Source organism: Paramisgurnus dabryanus, chromosome 11 (assembly GCF_030506205.2).
Source record: "Paramisgurnus dabryanus chromosome 11, PD_genome_1.1, whole genome shotgun sequence".
Lineage (NCBI taxonomy): Eukaryota > Metazoa > Chordata > Actinopteri > Cypriniformes > Cobitidae > Paramisgurnus > Paramisgurnus dabryanus.
The window spans coordinates 7,147,338-7,159,740 of NC_133347.1; the positions used below are offsets into that span (position 1 = coordinate 7,147,338).

At 35.9% G+C, this 12,403-nt stretch overlaps 2 protein-coding genes across 2 annotated transcripts in view; one reads left to right on the plus strand and one right to left on the minus strand.

The window, feature by feature from the left end:
* Window positions 1–2,487, plus strand: part of LOC135729985 (solute carrier family 2, facilitated glucose transporter member 6-like) — a 7,203-nt gene extending 4,716 nt beyond the window's left edge. The window contains 1 exon segment of the mRNA XM_073816153.1: window positions 2,103–2,487. Coding sequence (XP_073672254.1) covers window positions 2,103–2,264 — 162 coding nt within the window. The 3' untranslated portion in view covers window positions 2,265–2,487.
* Window positions 2,488–6,254: 3,767 nt separating this feature from the next.
* On the minus strand, window positions 6,255–11,593 carry slc2a6 (solute carrier family 2 member 6). The gene is made up of 10 exons (XM_065248384.2): window positions 11,443–11,593; window positions 11,131–11,284; window positions 10,739–10,945; window positions 10,414–10,513; window positions 10,076–10,287; window positions 9,313–9,459; window positions 9,115–9,223; window positions 8,168–8,344; window positions 7,161–7,306; window positions 6,255–6,949 (listed from the first exon to the last, which is right to left on the minus strand). Exons 1-10 carry the CDS (start codon window positions 11,499–11,501, stop codon window positions 6,788–6,790), a joined length of 1,473 nt encoding a protein of 490 aa, XP_065104456.1. The 5' UTR covers window positions 11,502–11,593; the 3' UTR covers window positions 6,255–6,787.
* Between the last annotated feature and the right edge of the window lie 810 nt (window positions 11,594–12,403).

A 12,403-nucleotide genomic window follows, 5' to 3' on the forward strand; every position in this document is an offset into this window, starting at 1 on the left:
TGACAGTGAGTTAATAGGACACAACACATTAGATCATGCAGGGAACCTATTAGCTAACATCTCTGACACAGTGCAAAAATGGCATAGCACCAGAAACAGAAGTCACAACATTAACTACAGTAACAGATTGAATGACAACCAGTGGCAGCTCGTGACTGCTCATCCGAGGGGCGCAAATTCAAAATATGTATGTCATGTGTGTTGCTCTTGTTTTCAAAATATGTGTTTGTTGCGTCATGTGAACCATGTGCATCACGTGTTTTGTCAAAATAAGTGCCTGCTGCACACGCGTATCAAACACAGTTTATGATAAAAATACACGCAAGACACTCCCTTAACAGTAAACTCTGATTACGCATGAGAGTATCTGGCAAACGCGAGCATCTCTTTTATCATAAACCCTTTAGAGGGGTCTATAGACGGTTTCATCGTACGCACGTGATACACGTCTGGATCCGAACCTTACTTCCGGTTCGTTTTTTTAATGGTCTGACTAGTTGTTAAACTGATCTCTTGATCTCTTGAACAAATGCCTCGTCGAAAATAACAAATGTTTTGGTTTCCTATGTAATCTATGTGTTGTTTTTTTGCTTGTTATATAAATAAACTACGTTTAAAGAACTTTGTTGTTGTTTATTCTTAGCGGAGTTTACCGGAAGTTACGTGCGGACCGCGACAGCTGCTTGTTTATGTTGTGACTGCTGAAACGGTCTATAGCAGGCACTTATTTTGACAAGATGCACACAGGTTTACTCGACGCGCCGAACACATATTTTGAAATTGCGAACCACACACATGACGGGCTACATACATGTTGTGAACAAAAAAAGAAGTCACTGGCCGCCACTGATGACAACTGGAAAAATGCAACTATGAAGCAGAGATGATTTGGGTCTGTTACAGACTTCTATAAGCAAAGCGATCACAAGAACTTACAGAACCTGGTGTCGCGGTTTATTTCATATCAAATATGTTAGGTATGACATTCATATATGGTACATGTATGTACAACCAACCATTCACAGTCTTCATAAGACTGTGTCATGCAAAACCTGAAACCATGCCCACCGGGGGGAAACAATCCATCCGTCTCCATTGACTTTGTATTGCGAGAGGCCACCTCCTTTTCATTTCTGGCTTATAGACGGTTTCATCGGACGCACGTGCGGTGACGCAATACGCAGCTGGTCTGAACTTTACTTCTGGTTTCAGTTTTTTTTTAACTCTTAAACAAATACATTGTCGAAAAATAACAAATGTTTTGGTTTCCTAGGTAATCTATGTGTTGTTTATAGCTTGTTATATAAATAAACTACATTTAAAGTACTTTGTTGTTATTTATTCTTAGCGGAGTTTACCGGAAGTTACGTGTGGACCACGAAAGCCGCTTTATGTTGTTACTGCTGAAACCATCTATAACAAAATAATGCCTAAAAGCTGCTGTGTTACAGGGTTTACAGCTAAAAAGCCAAAAAACCCATAAGCGGTCGACCCCAAAAAAACAAGCGTTTAAAGACACAAAAGTGGAAATAGGGAACTTTTCATAATACTACTATTAGTAGAACTGCGCCCACTAGAGGAAAAAGTAGGCGCGATCCACTTTTTTCTCCTTAAAGGCTGGGTTTTATGGCTCAACAGCTTATAAAAACTTATTTCTGTTTTTTTTTTGTTAGCTGTACATCTACAAAGCAGCTATTAAACATTATTCTGTTTTTTTTTATATAAACCAAAAATGACAAGGAGGCGGCCTCTCGCAATACAAAGTCAATGGAGACAGTTGGATTGTTTCCCCCTGGTGGGCGTGTTTTCAAATTAGCATAACTGTGCTCTGTCTCTATTGCGATGGGGTCAGCCCCGCCTCCTCAATAATTTAAAAGTTTTTGTTTTTTCCTTCCTCAAAGTTGTTCTGATATTGAACCTGATTCGCCCTTAATCTAAGACTCCTACATTAAGTTTTTAAGCTAAATTAGAAGCTCTCTGTGAGGTTTCTAAGAAGCTTTAAGAATATTGGCCCTGATATTCACCCAATTTATTTTTATACCTTTATAAAAATTTTGAGTTTTGCTTTTAACCTCACTATCACGTTTAACATCCTCATACAGGATGCCTATGGACTCTATGTACCTTTCCTGTTCTTCAGTATCATCACAGTAGTGAGCATTATTTTCACGGATTAATGTGTGCCAGAAACTAAAGGCCGAACTCTGGAGGAAATCGAGAACTTTTTCAGGACTGGCCGAAGCTTTACCATTCTTGATTCTTAATTGAGTTTTGTGGCAATGAAGTCCAGGATGATAAACTTTTATTTTACTCCCTTTAATTTTACTCCTTCTGGCATTAATTATTAAATTACATTTTAACTTCGTTTTTCTGTGTCTTTCAAATGTAAGCAGTAGTTTTTCCCATAGAAAACTATATGTCCTCTGATTCTCAGCTGTGACATGATTCCTCTTTTTGGCATAACACTTCCTGCAGATAAACTATGACTCAGGGATGTGAACGTCTGTATAACATGCTTGGTTTATAAAAGCAGAATATTGATCTATAAAACACTTACTTTATCTACATTATCATTCTTTGTCAGTTCACAGTCACTCGGCCTTAACAAACCATTGTGTTTGTTTTATTTGATTCATAGCACATTTAAAAACAGCAAACACAGCTGACCAAAGTGCTGAACAAAGCATAAAACATAAACCACTCCTTACATAACAGAAACGCACAATGGCTTTGTATGCACAGAATTATGTCAATCTGACTGAATTTTATTTTAACAATACAGTTTACATGCACCTTAACCATTGCAATCTGATTAAAATGTTCATTTACATGTACATTCTTCTATTTAATCTGAATCAAATGTCTGCGCAAGCACACAGCTAGGGTTGCCAGCTTTGCGTATCAAAACCCTCCCAATAGACATTCACAGCCCAATACCAATAACTAATGAACAAAATCCTTTCATCTTTAACCCGCAGGAATAAACAACCAACGAAGACAGTTTAAACAGTAGCCCAAATCTGAACTCGAAAAAAGCAGAGGACTTGGCAACCCAGCACACAGCATCTGTGGTCAAGTTCACGCTTTATCTCTGGATAAATGTGCAAAGCTGAGATATAGAAAGTTGATCTTAGGAAGTTTTCAGATATAGGCAATGAATACACAATTTTCAAAAAATCACAATGCTATTTTATTGCTTTATGTAATGTTATGAAAGTACAAACGCTGCAGAGTGTACAGGGCTTGACCCAATTACCTTAATAATGTGTTACCACTGCCTTGCTATTGCATGTGACGTGAACTTGAGCACAAATGTTACAAGGTATTTCTGCATCCGATTGAGAAAATACTATGATTCACGTATTTACAGGCATACTTTTTTTTCCTGCTGATCAGATCACAGATCAGAGTTTATCACCCCTTTCAATACAATCGAAATTTGCATCCGATCGACCTGAATCGTATTGATTAAGGTGTTTACATGAAGGCTTTTCAAACCGATTGAGCCATCAATACAATTACAAACGGATTATTTGGTTGCATGCATTTTTCCTTTCTGAGCTCAGCAGTAACATTAAGACCTTAATCTGATCGAGATTGAAGTCATTTTGTTGGGTGAGATTTTGTGATGACTTGGGCTCTTCAGGCCACACTGGCACTTTAATAAGAGTTTAATAACAGATCGTCATCCAGTGGCCTTACTGAAACCCAACGCTATACCATTTCTGAGCTATCAAATTATTGGCTCGATTAAAACAAACTCAACTAAAGATAAAATCTGTTTCATAGATATTTGGTATAGAGGCTGTCACTGTTCTGAGGGTTAACAGATTGTCTACTACAGTAGGTTGACCTACATGAACTCAATGCAACTCAATGGCTCTATATAGTCTACACTAATGTACAAAAAGTATATAGAAATTATCTTTATGAAGTTCTATGTTCAACATGTATATTTGTCTACTATTTTAAAAAATGATGCCTATAAATAAAAGTTTTAAGATATGACAAACATAAATTGCCAAGTGTCTCAAAACGTTTGACTTGTGAAGTAAATAAATAAATAAATACTTGAATTGTCCACTGTCTTGCTTTGAAAAAGAAATTGCCCGTCACTTTAGCTAAATGTAAATCTTTATGCACATAAATGATCTAAGGAGGTCTTTTCTACATGTGTTTCTTAATAGAGAAGGTTTGGTCATCGAAACTGCACCAGGTTGATTTTATACACAACAATGAACATCCTTATTCAGATATAACACACACATTTCAGCATATGATAGCTGCTTCTTGTGAAAGACCAAACCCAACTTGCAGTATTTGCAATAAAAAATACTGTCAATTGGGGGAAACACAATACCAATGTTTTTATTTTAGGAAAAACTACAAAATATGTTATGCAAAATGTGCTTAACTTTCTAATTATGGCTTTGTATGGCTTTCTTGTGGAGTGGAGCATGTTGCACACAGAAATGTAAAGAATAAAATAAAAATATTTTAATATTTTAGTAAATATATGGAAAATAACTTATTTATATTATTATATTAAATTACTATATAAATTATTAATTAAAGTAAAAAATAAAATACAGTTAATAAATACAGAAAATAATAATTGGTGGAAAAAGGTCATACAAAATAACTTAAATACTTTGGGGCGGTTTCCCGGACAGGGATTAGACTAAAATAAATCTAAGAGCTGTCCTAACTGAAAACAACTTGCACTGACATATTTTAAAATACATCAGTGCCCTTTGTTTTGCCTTAAAATGCACACAAGTAATGTTTTTATTAAGGCATGTACTTAAACTTTTATTTGGCAAATTTGTCAATGTAACCTATTATTTGAATAAAGCAGCTTAGATTACTAAAATCGCATGCGTTTATTTAAAAGACAACTTTTAAGATTTTAATTCAATTTAATGAGCATCTAAAATACTTTTTTCAGGTACAAAGCAGAGTTATATTTGCTATGCCTGGATTTGCTATAATTTGTGTTTTGATGCTGAATGACTGTGATCTGACAAAGGCTGATAATCCATAAAGATTGCACTGTCGCAACATCGAGTGTTTTATAGATCATTATTCTGCTTTCACAAAGGTGGCATATACAGACGTTCACATCACTGAGTCATTGCTTATCTGAAGGAAATGTTATGTTGTAATGTTAAGCCATAAAGAGGAATCATGTCAAAGCTGTGAATAAGAGGATATTTCTCTATGGGAAAAACTGCTTTTGTTTGACCTTAGTCAATGTACTTAAATTTAAATGACATACAGAAAGATGATCATAAAGCTTTGAGAATACATTTTGTGTTTGATAAACAAACAAAAAAATGTAAATGTAATAATAAATGCCATGAAGAATAACAAAGGCATTTATTACCATTGTATTGCGCTACACCGTCTTAAGTACAGTGCTAAACAAATATTTCCCAAACAACCAAGGTCAATATAACATTTTAATGACTTTCAGGTCATAAATGTATCACAGGGACCATAACCTGGAATCCTGGACTTTACTTTTAGCAGATTGTTTTATAGTCTAAATCGTGAACTGAAATGGAGAATCCAGCTAAACATACTGTATGTAGTAGAGCAGTAATTCTCAAAGTGTGGTCCGCGGACCCCCCCAGTGGTCCGCCAAAAGATGACCTAAACTAGGCAAGTGTTTCTATAATCGTCACTTATTTAAGTAGATTTTTAATGCACTTGCAAAACTGTGATATCAGTTCTTGCCTTTCTGTTTTAATAACGTAAAAATGGATCGGTGGCTAAACCAAAGAGGAGTCAAAAGAAGGATCAAGCGTCAACTGAAAGCAGCTCAAATCCACAGATCTATTAGTTTTGTAATGTACTAGTTTTTGTTTCATGTGTAAAATCCCTGTCATTTCAGTGATTTTTGACATAAAGGGGAACATTTTTTTCAGCATTTTATTGTTACCATAGTTTCAACCATAGACTTCATATACCCACCACCTCAGTTTTAAACTAATGGCTCTTTGGAATGACATTAAGTTGGACCTTGGCTGTTACAGTATGTTTAATTGCAGTTTTTTTTTCATATGTGCAGTTTGTTGTTCATATTAAGATGTAACTCATTTTACATTTACTTGTTCAAATGAAATAAAATTCATATAATAATTTCTGAACATAGCATTGTATTTGTGTTTAAAAAATTAGTTGCATATTAAACTTAAATTTGTTGTTTTGGGGGGGGGGGGGGGCGTGTTAGAGTGGGATTCTGTTAGGTGGTCCTCAGAAAAAATTGGAAGATAAAGTGGTCCTTGGGCTGAAAAAGTTTGAGAAACACTGTAGTAGAGATCCACACCCATGTGGATGATATGAATCACAGGCACTTCTCGAATATCACATTGTTTTCCTAAAAAAATCACATTTTGTGCAATACAGCTTTAGTTTGGCTTTAACTAAAGCAAGTGGAAGAGTTAAAGAGAAGTACAGTGTCCAGTCACATGATCTTATGACTATAGTCTATAGTATATTTATTGACATTATATAGATTTACATAAACACTGTTTGCATACTACACAATGCATTGAAGTAGTGTTCTTAAAAAATATTAATGTAGTATTAGTTTGCATTAGTTTACAGATTTTTCAAATTGTGAAGTGAAAATCATTTATTACACAATATGTACATTCTTTTTACAGAACCCTATGGGACAGACTAAAATGAAGCAATAATGGAGTTTAAATAGTCGGTCTGTTTGTCTATGTATCTGTCACACACACGCATGTATGTATGTGCATTTATATATATATATATATTAAGGATCATGAATGGTGAAGCTTCGGCCAGTCCTGAAGTAGTTCTCGATTTCCTCCAGAGTTCGGCCTTTAGTTTCTGGCACACATTTAGCCGTGAAAATAATGTTCACGACTGTGATGATGCAGAAGAACAGGAAGGGTACAAAGAGTCCATAGGCTTCCTGTATGTTAAATGTAAAAGTGAGGTTAAAAGCGAATCCCAACGTTTTTTGTAACTTAAGTAAACTATCAACAGAAGTTATCCAATCTTTAGATAGTCCTTTAGATAAGTATGTCAGATAAAATGGGTAAATATCAAATAAGGATAAATATTAAAGGGATATTTTTTAGTTTCCTTTTCTATTGAGTAAAAACAAAACAGATTTTGCTCACCACCACGTGCATAAAGAGTTGCGTCAGAATGAAAGCTGTAATCCAACTCACACCGACACACAAACCAGATGCGACTCCTCGCGCACCCAAAGGCAAAATTTCAGACATTAACAGCCATGTGATGGGACCCCAACCCATAGCATAGCCTGAAAGAAAAAATATTATCCTGCAATGAGCACTGGAAATATTTTATCCCCATTGCTTTCGTTGGGGATTTCTCTTCTTGCAGTTGTAACAGCATCTCTGATTTAAACACATTTTTGTATTTTGGGAATTTAGCTTATTCACCGTATCCCCCAGTGTTAGATAAATCCATACATACCTTTTTCATCTCCGTGCGTGCTGTAACTCTGTCTGACGCAGCCCCCGCTAGCTTAGCTTAGCACAAAGACTGGAAATGAATGGCTTCAGCTAGCATACTGCTCCCAATAAGTGACAAAATAATGCAAACATTTTCCTATTTATGTGTTGTGATTTGTATAGTCACACCGTGTACAAATAACAAAGTCATATGAGACACCGCTATCTTTTAACTGTATACATACTGGGAACTATATTCTCAGAAGGCGAAGCACCCGAGAAGCCCCCTGGTGAGGAGCAAGGAGTTCGGTCAGAGTTGTGCAAATCACTCCGCCCAAGTAGCAGTTCTTCGCCTTCTGAGAATATAGTTCCCAGTATGTATACTGTTAAAAGATCGCTGTGTCTCATATGACTTTGTTATTTGTACACGGTGTGAGTATACAAATCATGCTAGCTGGAGCCATTCACTTCCAGTCTCTGTGCTAAGCTAAGCTAGTGGGGGCTGCGTCAGACAGAGTTACAGCACGCACGGGGATGAGAAAGGTATGTATGGACTTATCTAACTCTGGGGGATACTGTGAATAAGCTAAATTCCCAAAATGTGGGCGTGTTCCTTTAATATTTCAGTGGTCATGTGTTTGTCATTATTCACAAAATATCCTCTACGGAAGACAAGTTTGACTCTATCTGAACCCAAGCAAACTTACCGAATATGATGACCATCATGCTAATGAGAGGGATGAGAGTGATTGGATCGAATGCAGGATCCACTGACGCTCCGTAGTTATCTTTCATGACATCTGTTAAGGTCAAATTGCCCTGGTTGCAAGGTGTTTTGTGGGTGTACATGGTCATTGTGAGCATGGCTAGATACATCAAAAATCCTGAAGGGTTAAAATGAAAAAGTGTTTCCATTACATGAATTAAAGTTATTTTAAAATGTAACATCTGAAAAAGTGAGTAGGGTTGGTTGCTGTATGAGTTGTGTGAATGGTGAATGGTGTGGCATAAAAATCTTTGGTTAAAAGTGTCTGCCAAATATGTAAAAAAATATATATACAGGTAAATATGGGTGATTTATTGCAGGTACATTTGGTGTACTAAGTAATAGGGATGCACCGATAGGATTTTTTTTGGGCCGATACCGATTTAAACAGACAACTTCTGGCCGATACCGATGCCGATACCGATATTAAACACTTGTATACAATACTATACAGTTGGTCTATTAGCTAGTTTATTTCTGCATCAAATTATTTTTACTGAACATGGATTGGATCTAATTAACATTCAACTGACCAACATAATAAGAGAGGCACAAATTAAGCTAAAACAAATATAATAAGACAGCATGACAACCTTCAAAGGTGGTTTTTGCTATTCAGCATTTATTTTATTAACAACATTAACTAATTTTTTTTACATATAATGGATTTCTTTATGCAGTTAATTAATAAACAATTGTTATCGGCCTTTCTTGTGCTATTGCCGATATGCCGTTGGGTTTCAAATTCATCAAAAATCGGCCGATAAATATCGGCGGCCGATAAATATCGGCGGCCGATACATCGGTGCATCACTACTAAGTAACTTTTTTGATGTACCTGAAATGATATAATCACCCATATAACGCTCATGGTAGTTTCACACAAACCTGATGTAAATAGTAGAGCTTTTCGACCTGCTTTGTCCATCAAGCTAGCAGCGATAGTGACAGCAATCAATCTTACAGCTCCAACTAATGCCGCGTCATATTTTGGTTTCTGAATGTCAAAAAAAAAAAATTTAAAAAATCAACATTCTTTTGTTTATTTCCAGTAGTTAATAAATACATTTACTTTAGTTGACATACCAGTGATATATCTGTCTTGTGGAAGATGGGCTCTAGATAAACCAGAATTGGTGTTACACCCGTCATCTGCTGTAAGAACCTCATGAAGACCGATATTAGGATCGGTTTATAGTATAACGGCATTCTAAGATCACTCCATTGAACACCCTGTTAAAAAAATACATGTCATATAAACATGTGTGATACTTAAGCATATTTTTAAAGGGCACCTATTATGACCTTTTAACAAGATGTATTATAAGTCGCAGGTGTGCCCAGAATGTATCTGTAAAGTTTCAGCTCAAAATACCCCACAGATCATTTATTATAGCATGTCCAAAATGCTACTATTTGGGTGGGAGCAAAAACCCTTTTTTGTTTTTAATGTCTGGACCTTTAAATGCAAATGAGCTACAGCTCTTCACTTCCTTACAAACAGACCGAGCACTTTCAGACTTACAGTCTGAGACAACAGTATCTAGTGGACAGAATACTCACTGAGGGTGGAAATTATGGTAATGCAGGACTGTAAGTGGGCGGGGATTTATCAGTGTGACCTCACATTGATAAGAAAATCAAAACGGCATGTCTAATGATGAGAGTGCTTTGGTTTAATAATAGGGATTAAAAAACAAGGAGCAGGTGTTTTTTTTTTCATCATAGGGTGGTTGCGTTCACACACTTCCAACACACATTTATGTCCAAGCTTCTTATAAAATTGGATTTTGCATAGTAGGTGCCCTTTAAACTTGTGTGGCTGTATTGGATGCAATATGTCATTCACCTGTGAGTTGATACTTCGTTCGATCTTCTCAAACTCAGTCATGTAATCTGAATTGGGTCCCCTGAGCCATTCCAGTGATTTAATCGCTTTCGGTCGGTTCCCTTTCATGATGAGGTAACGTGGAGAGGTTGGCATAAAGCAAAGCAAAATCAACATGATAACAACAGGAACCTCTCCAGCCACGGCCAACCACCTCCACGGCAAAACCAAACCTGGAGAATGAGATCAAAACATAATCTACAGTACAATGTATGCAAGTGAGTAATGCTTTAAAGAGAGATGATGGTTTAATATTACTGTAACAAACCCTAGAAATACAGCACTTGAAGATTTCTTACCAAGTGCGTAAAGTGCTAGACTTCCAAAGACGGCTGTGATCTGAGGACATGAACCCAAAGCGCCCCTCACAGATGGGTGAGAAATCTCTGACACATATACCTGTGTATAAAACATCAGCGAGAGATTAAACAGCAGCTCTTCAGATTTATTTTCACTCGTGCAATAAGCATCTGGGATTTCTGCCTGAATGCATGCTTTTTATATATTATACAATTTTATATTTTTAAGCTCTTTTGTCCCTAAAGATAAAGGAATACTTGATTCCTCGACTGATTTGATTGGGCACTAAATCAGTTCATTGATTAATAAACCATATAGACTTACAGGAATTGATCCCGCAGTCATACCACCAGCGATGCCAGTTAGAAATCGTCCCCATAATAACATCCAGAAATTTTGTGCGGCTCCCATCACAAGGAGACCTACAACGGATGGCACACCAGACACCATGATGCTTAACTTCCTTCCAAGTCTGTCATTCAATATCATAGCGCTGAGACCACCTAAAGCTGCACCAAGGGTGAAAATTGACTGAAAAATAAAAGTGAAAACAGCAGAGAGTTACATTAAATAGATTAGAAATGAAACGTCAGTATGCACTTTCTCTGTATCTTCATACCTTACACACTATTACCTTAAAATGTCTTACATACTCAATTTCTTGTATATATATTTTTGTTAAACATAAACCATTTGAAACATATTGATGTGCTTACGCCAAACCATGATATCTGTTGGACGTTCAATCGCAGTTGAGGATCATCCTCCAGTTTAAGTCTAGGAATCACAGGGGAAGGGAAAACCAGGGCAAAGCCGAAATTAAAATTTCCCAAAACAGCTGAAAACACAGCAAGGAAAAGCCTTCCATTTCTGAAAAAAAAACACAATTGTTTATATAAACTCTTTTTTCTTTCTTTTTAAAACTTTCTCAAGTTTCCTCGATGAGTTTTGACAGTGTGATCAAAAATCAAACATTTTTTTTTTTTAATTCGGACAATAAAGTAAAAAATAAAGTAGAAATGGATTACCTGATTTTGTTGGGTTTATTCTTAATCAATGCTGTGTTTTCATCTGGACAATCTGCCATCTCTCCTTTAGATCACTTCCAGCTCCTGTAAAGCTCTCACTGAATAGCTTTAATGTTTTAATGGAAATGAGCAGTAACATCAAAGCGAAAGCAAAAACTCAGTTTCAACCCTTTTTTTGCAATACTGGGATTTCTAGAGGTGGAAAGTTTGTAAAATTAAAGGAAGCAAAATGCCAACATTTTCAAAACGCAACAAAGAGTGCAGTTATGAGCAACCAGAATTTCCTGTCAGGAACAATGAGGTCAAAAACAGAAGTAAAATTTAGGAAACATTATTTGTGTTAAGTATGTATGACACTTTTTGTAAGGGTCATAATGTTAAAAGGGACATCATTATCTCATCTAACTTTGCCTATGTTTATGTGCTATAATTGGGTCCCCAGCGCATCTATCAACCTAGAAAATGTAAAAAAGATCAACCCAGTAACTTAGTTTTGGTAAAGCATTCTCTGCAAGCATGTGAAAAATAGGTAGTTGAAATTTGGCTCCATTTGTGATGGCACTGCACTTAGTGCAAAGATCAGCTCATTTGCATGTTAAAGGACACACCCAAAATCTGCACATTTTGGTCACAACTACAAAGTGGCAATTTTAACACGTTATTATAAATGATCTATATTGTATTTTGAGTTAAAACTTCATATACGTACTCTGGGGACACCAAAGATTTATTTGACATCTTAAAAAAGTCTTGAGAAATGTCCCCTTTAAACAAAACCTTGCTTCATTGTATAAATTATATCAAATTGTATATAAAATCTGACAATTATTGTTAAGTAAAATTAAAATCAAACTTTTATCTTTTTCTATAGAAAATGAAGAACATAGGCCTTCCTGTCATAAGTTAAATAAATATAAGTTAAGAAATATTAAGCCCTTGGACGTCTTAACAGTGGCAACAT

Bases quoted from the DNA above. Each gene is read 5' to 3' on its own strand.
- slc2a6 (XM_065248384.2), bottom strand. From the start codon at position 11,501: ATGGCAGATTGTCCAGATGAAAACACAGCATTGATTAAGAATAAACCC. The intron at 10,514-10,738 runs GTAAGTCTATAT...TTTTATACACAG, and splicing joins TGACTGCGGGATCAATTCCT to GTATATGTGTCAGAGATTTC. The intron at 9,224-9,312 runs GTATGTCAACTA...TTTGACATTCAG, and splicing joins ACAAGACAGATATATCACTG to AAACCAAAATATGACGCGGC.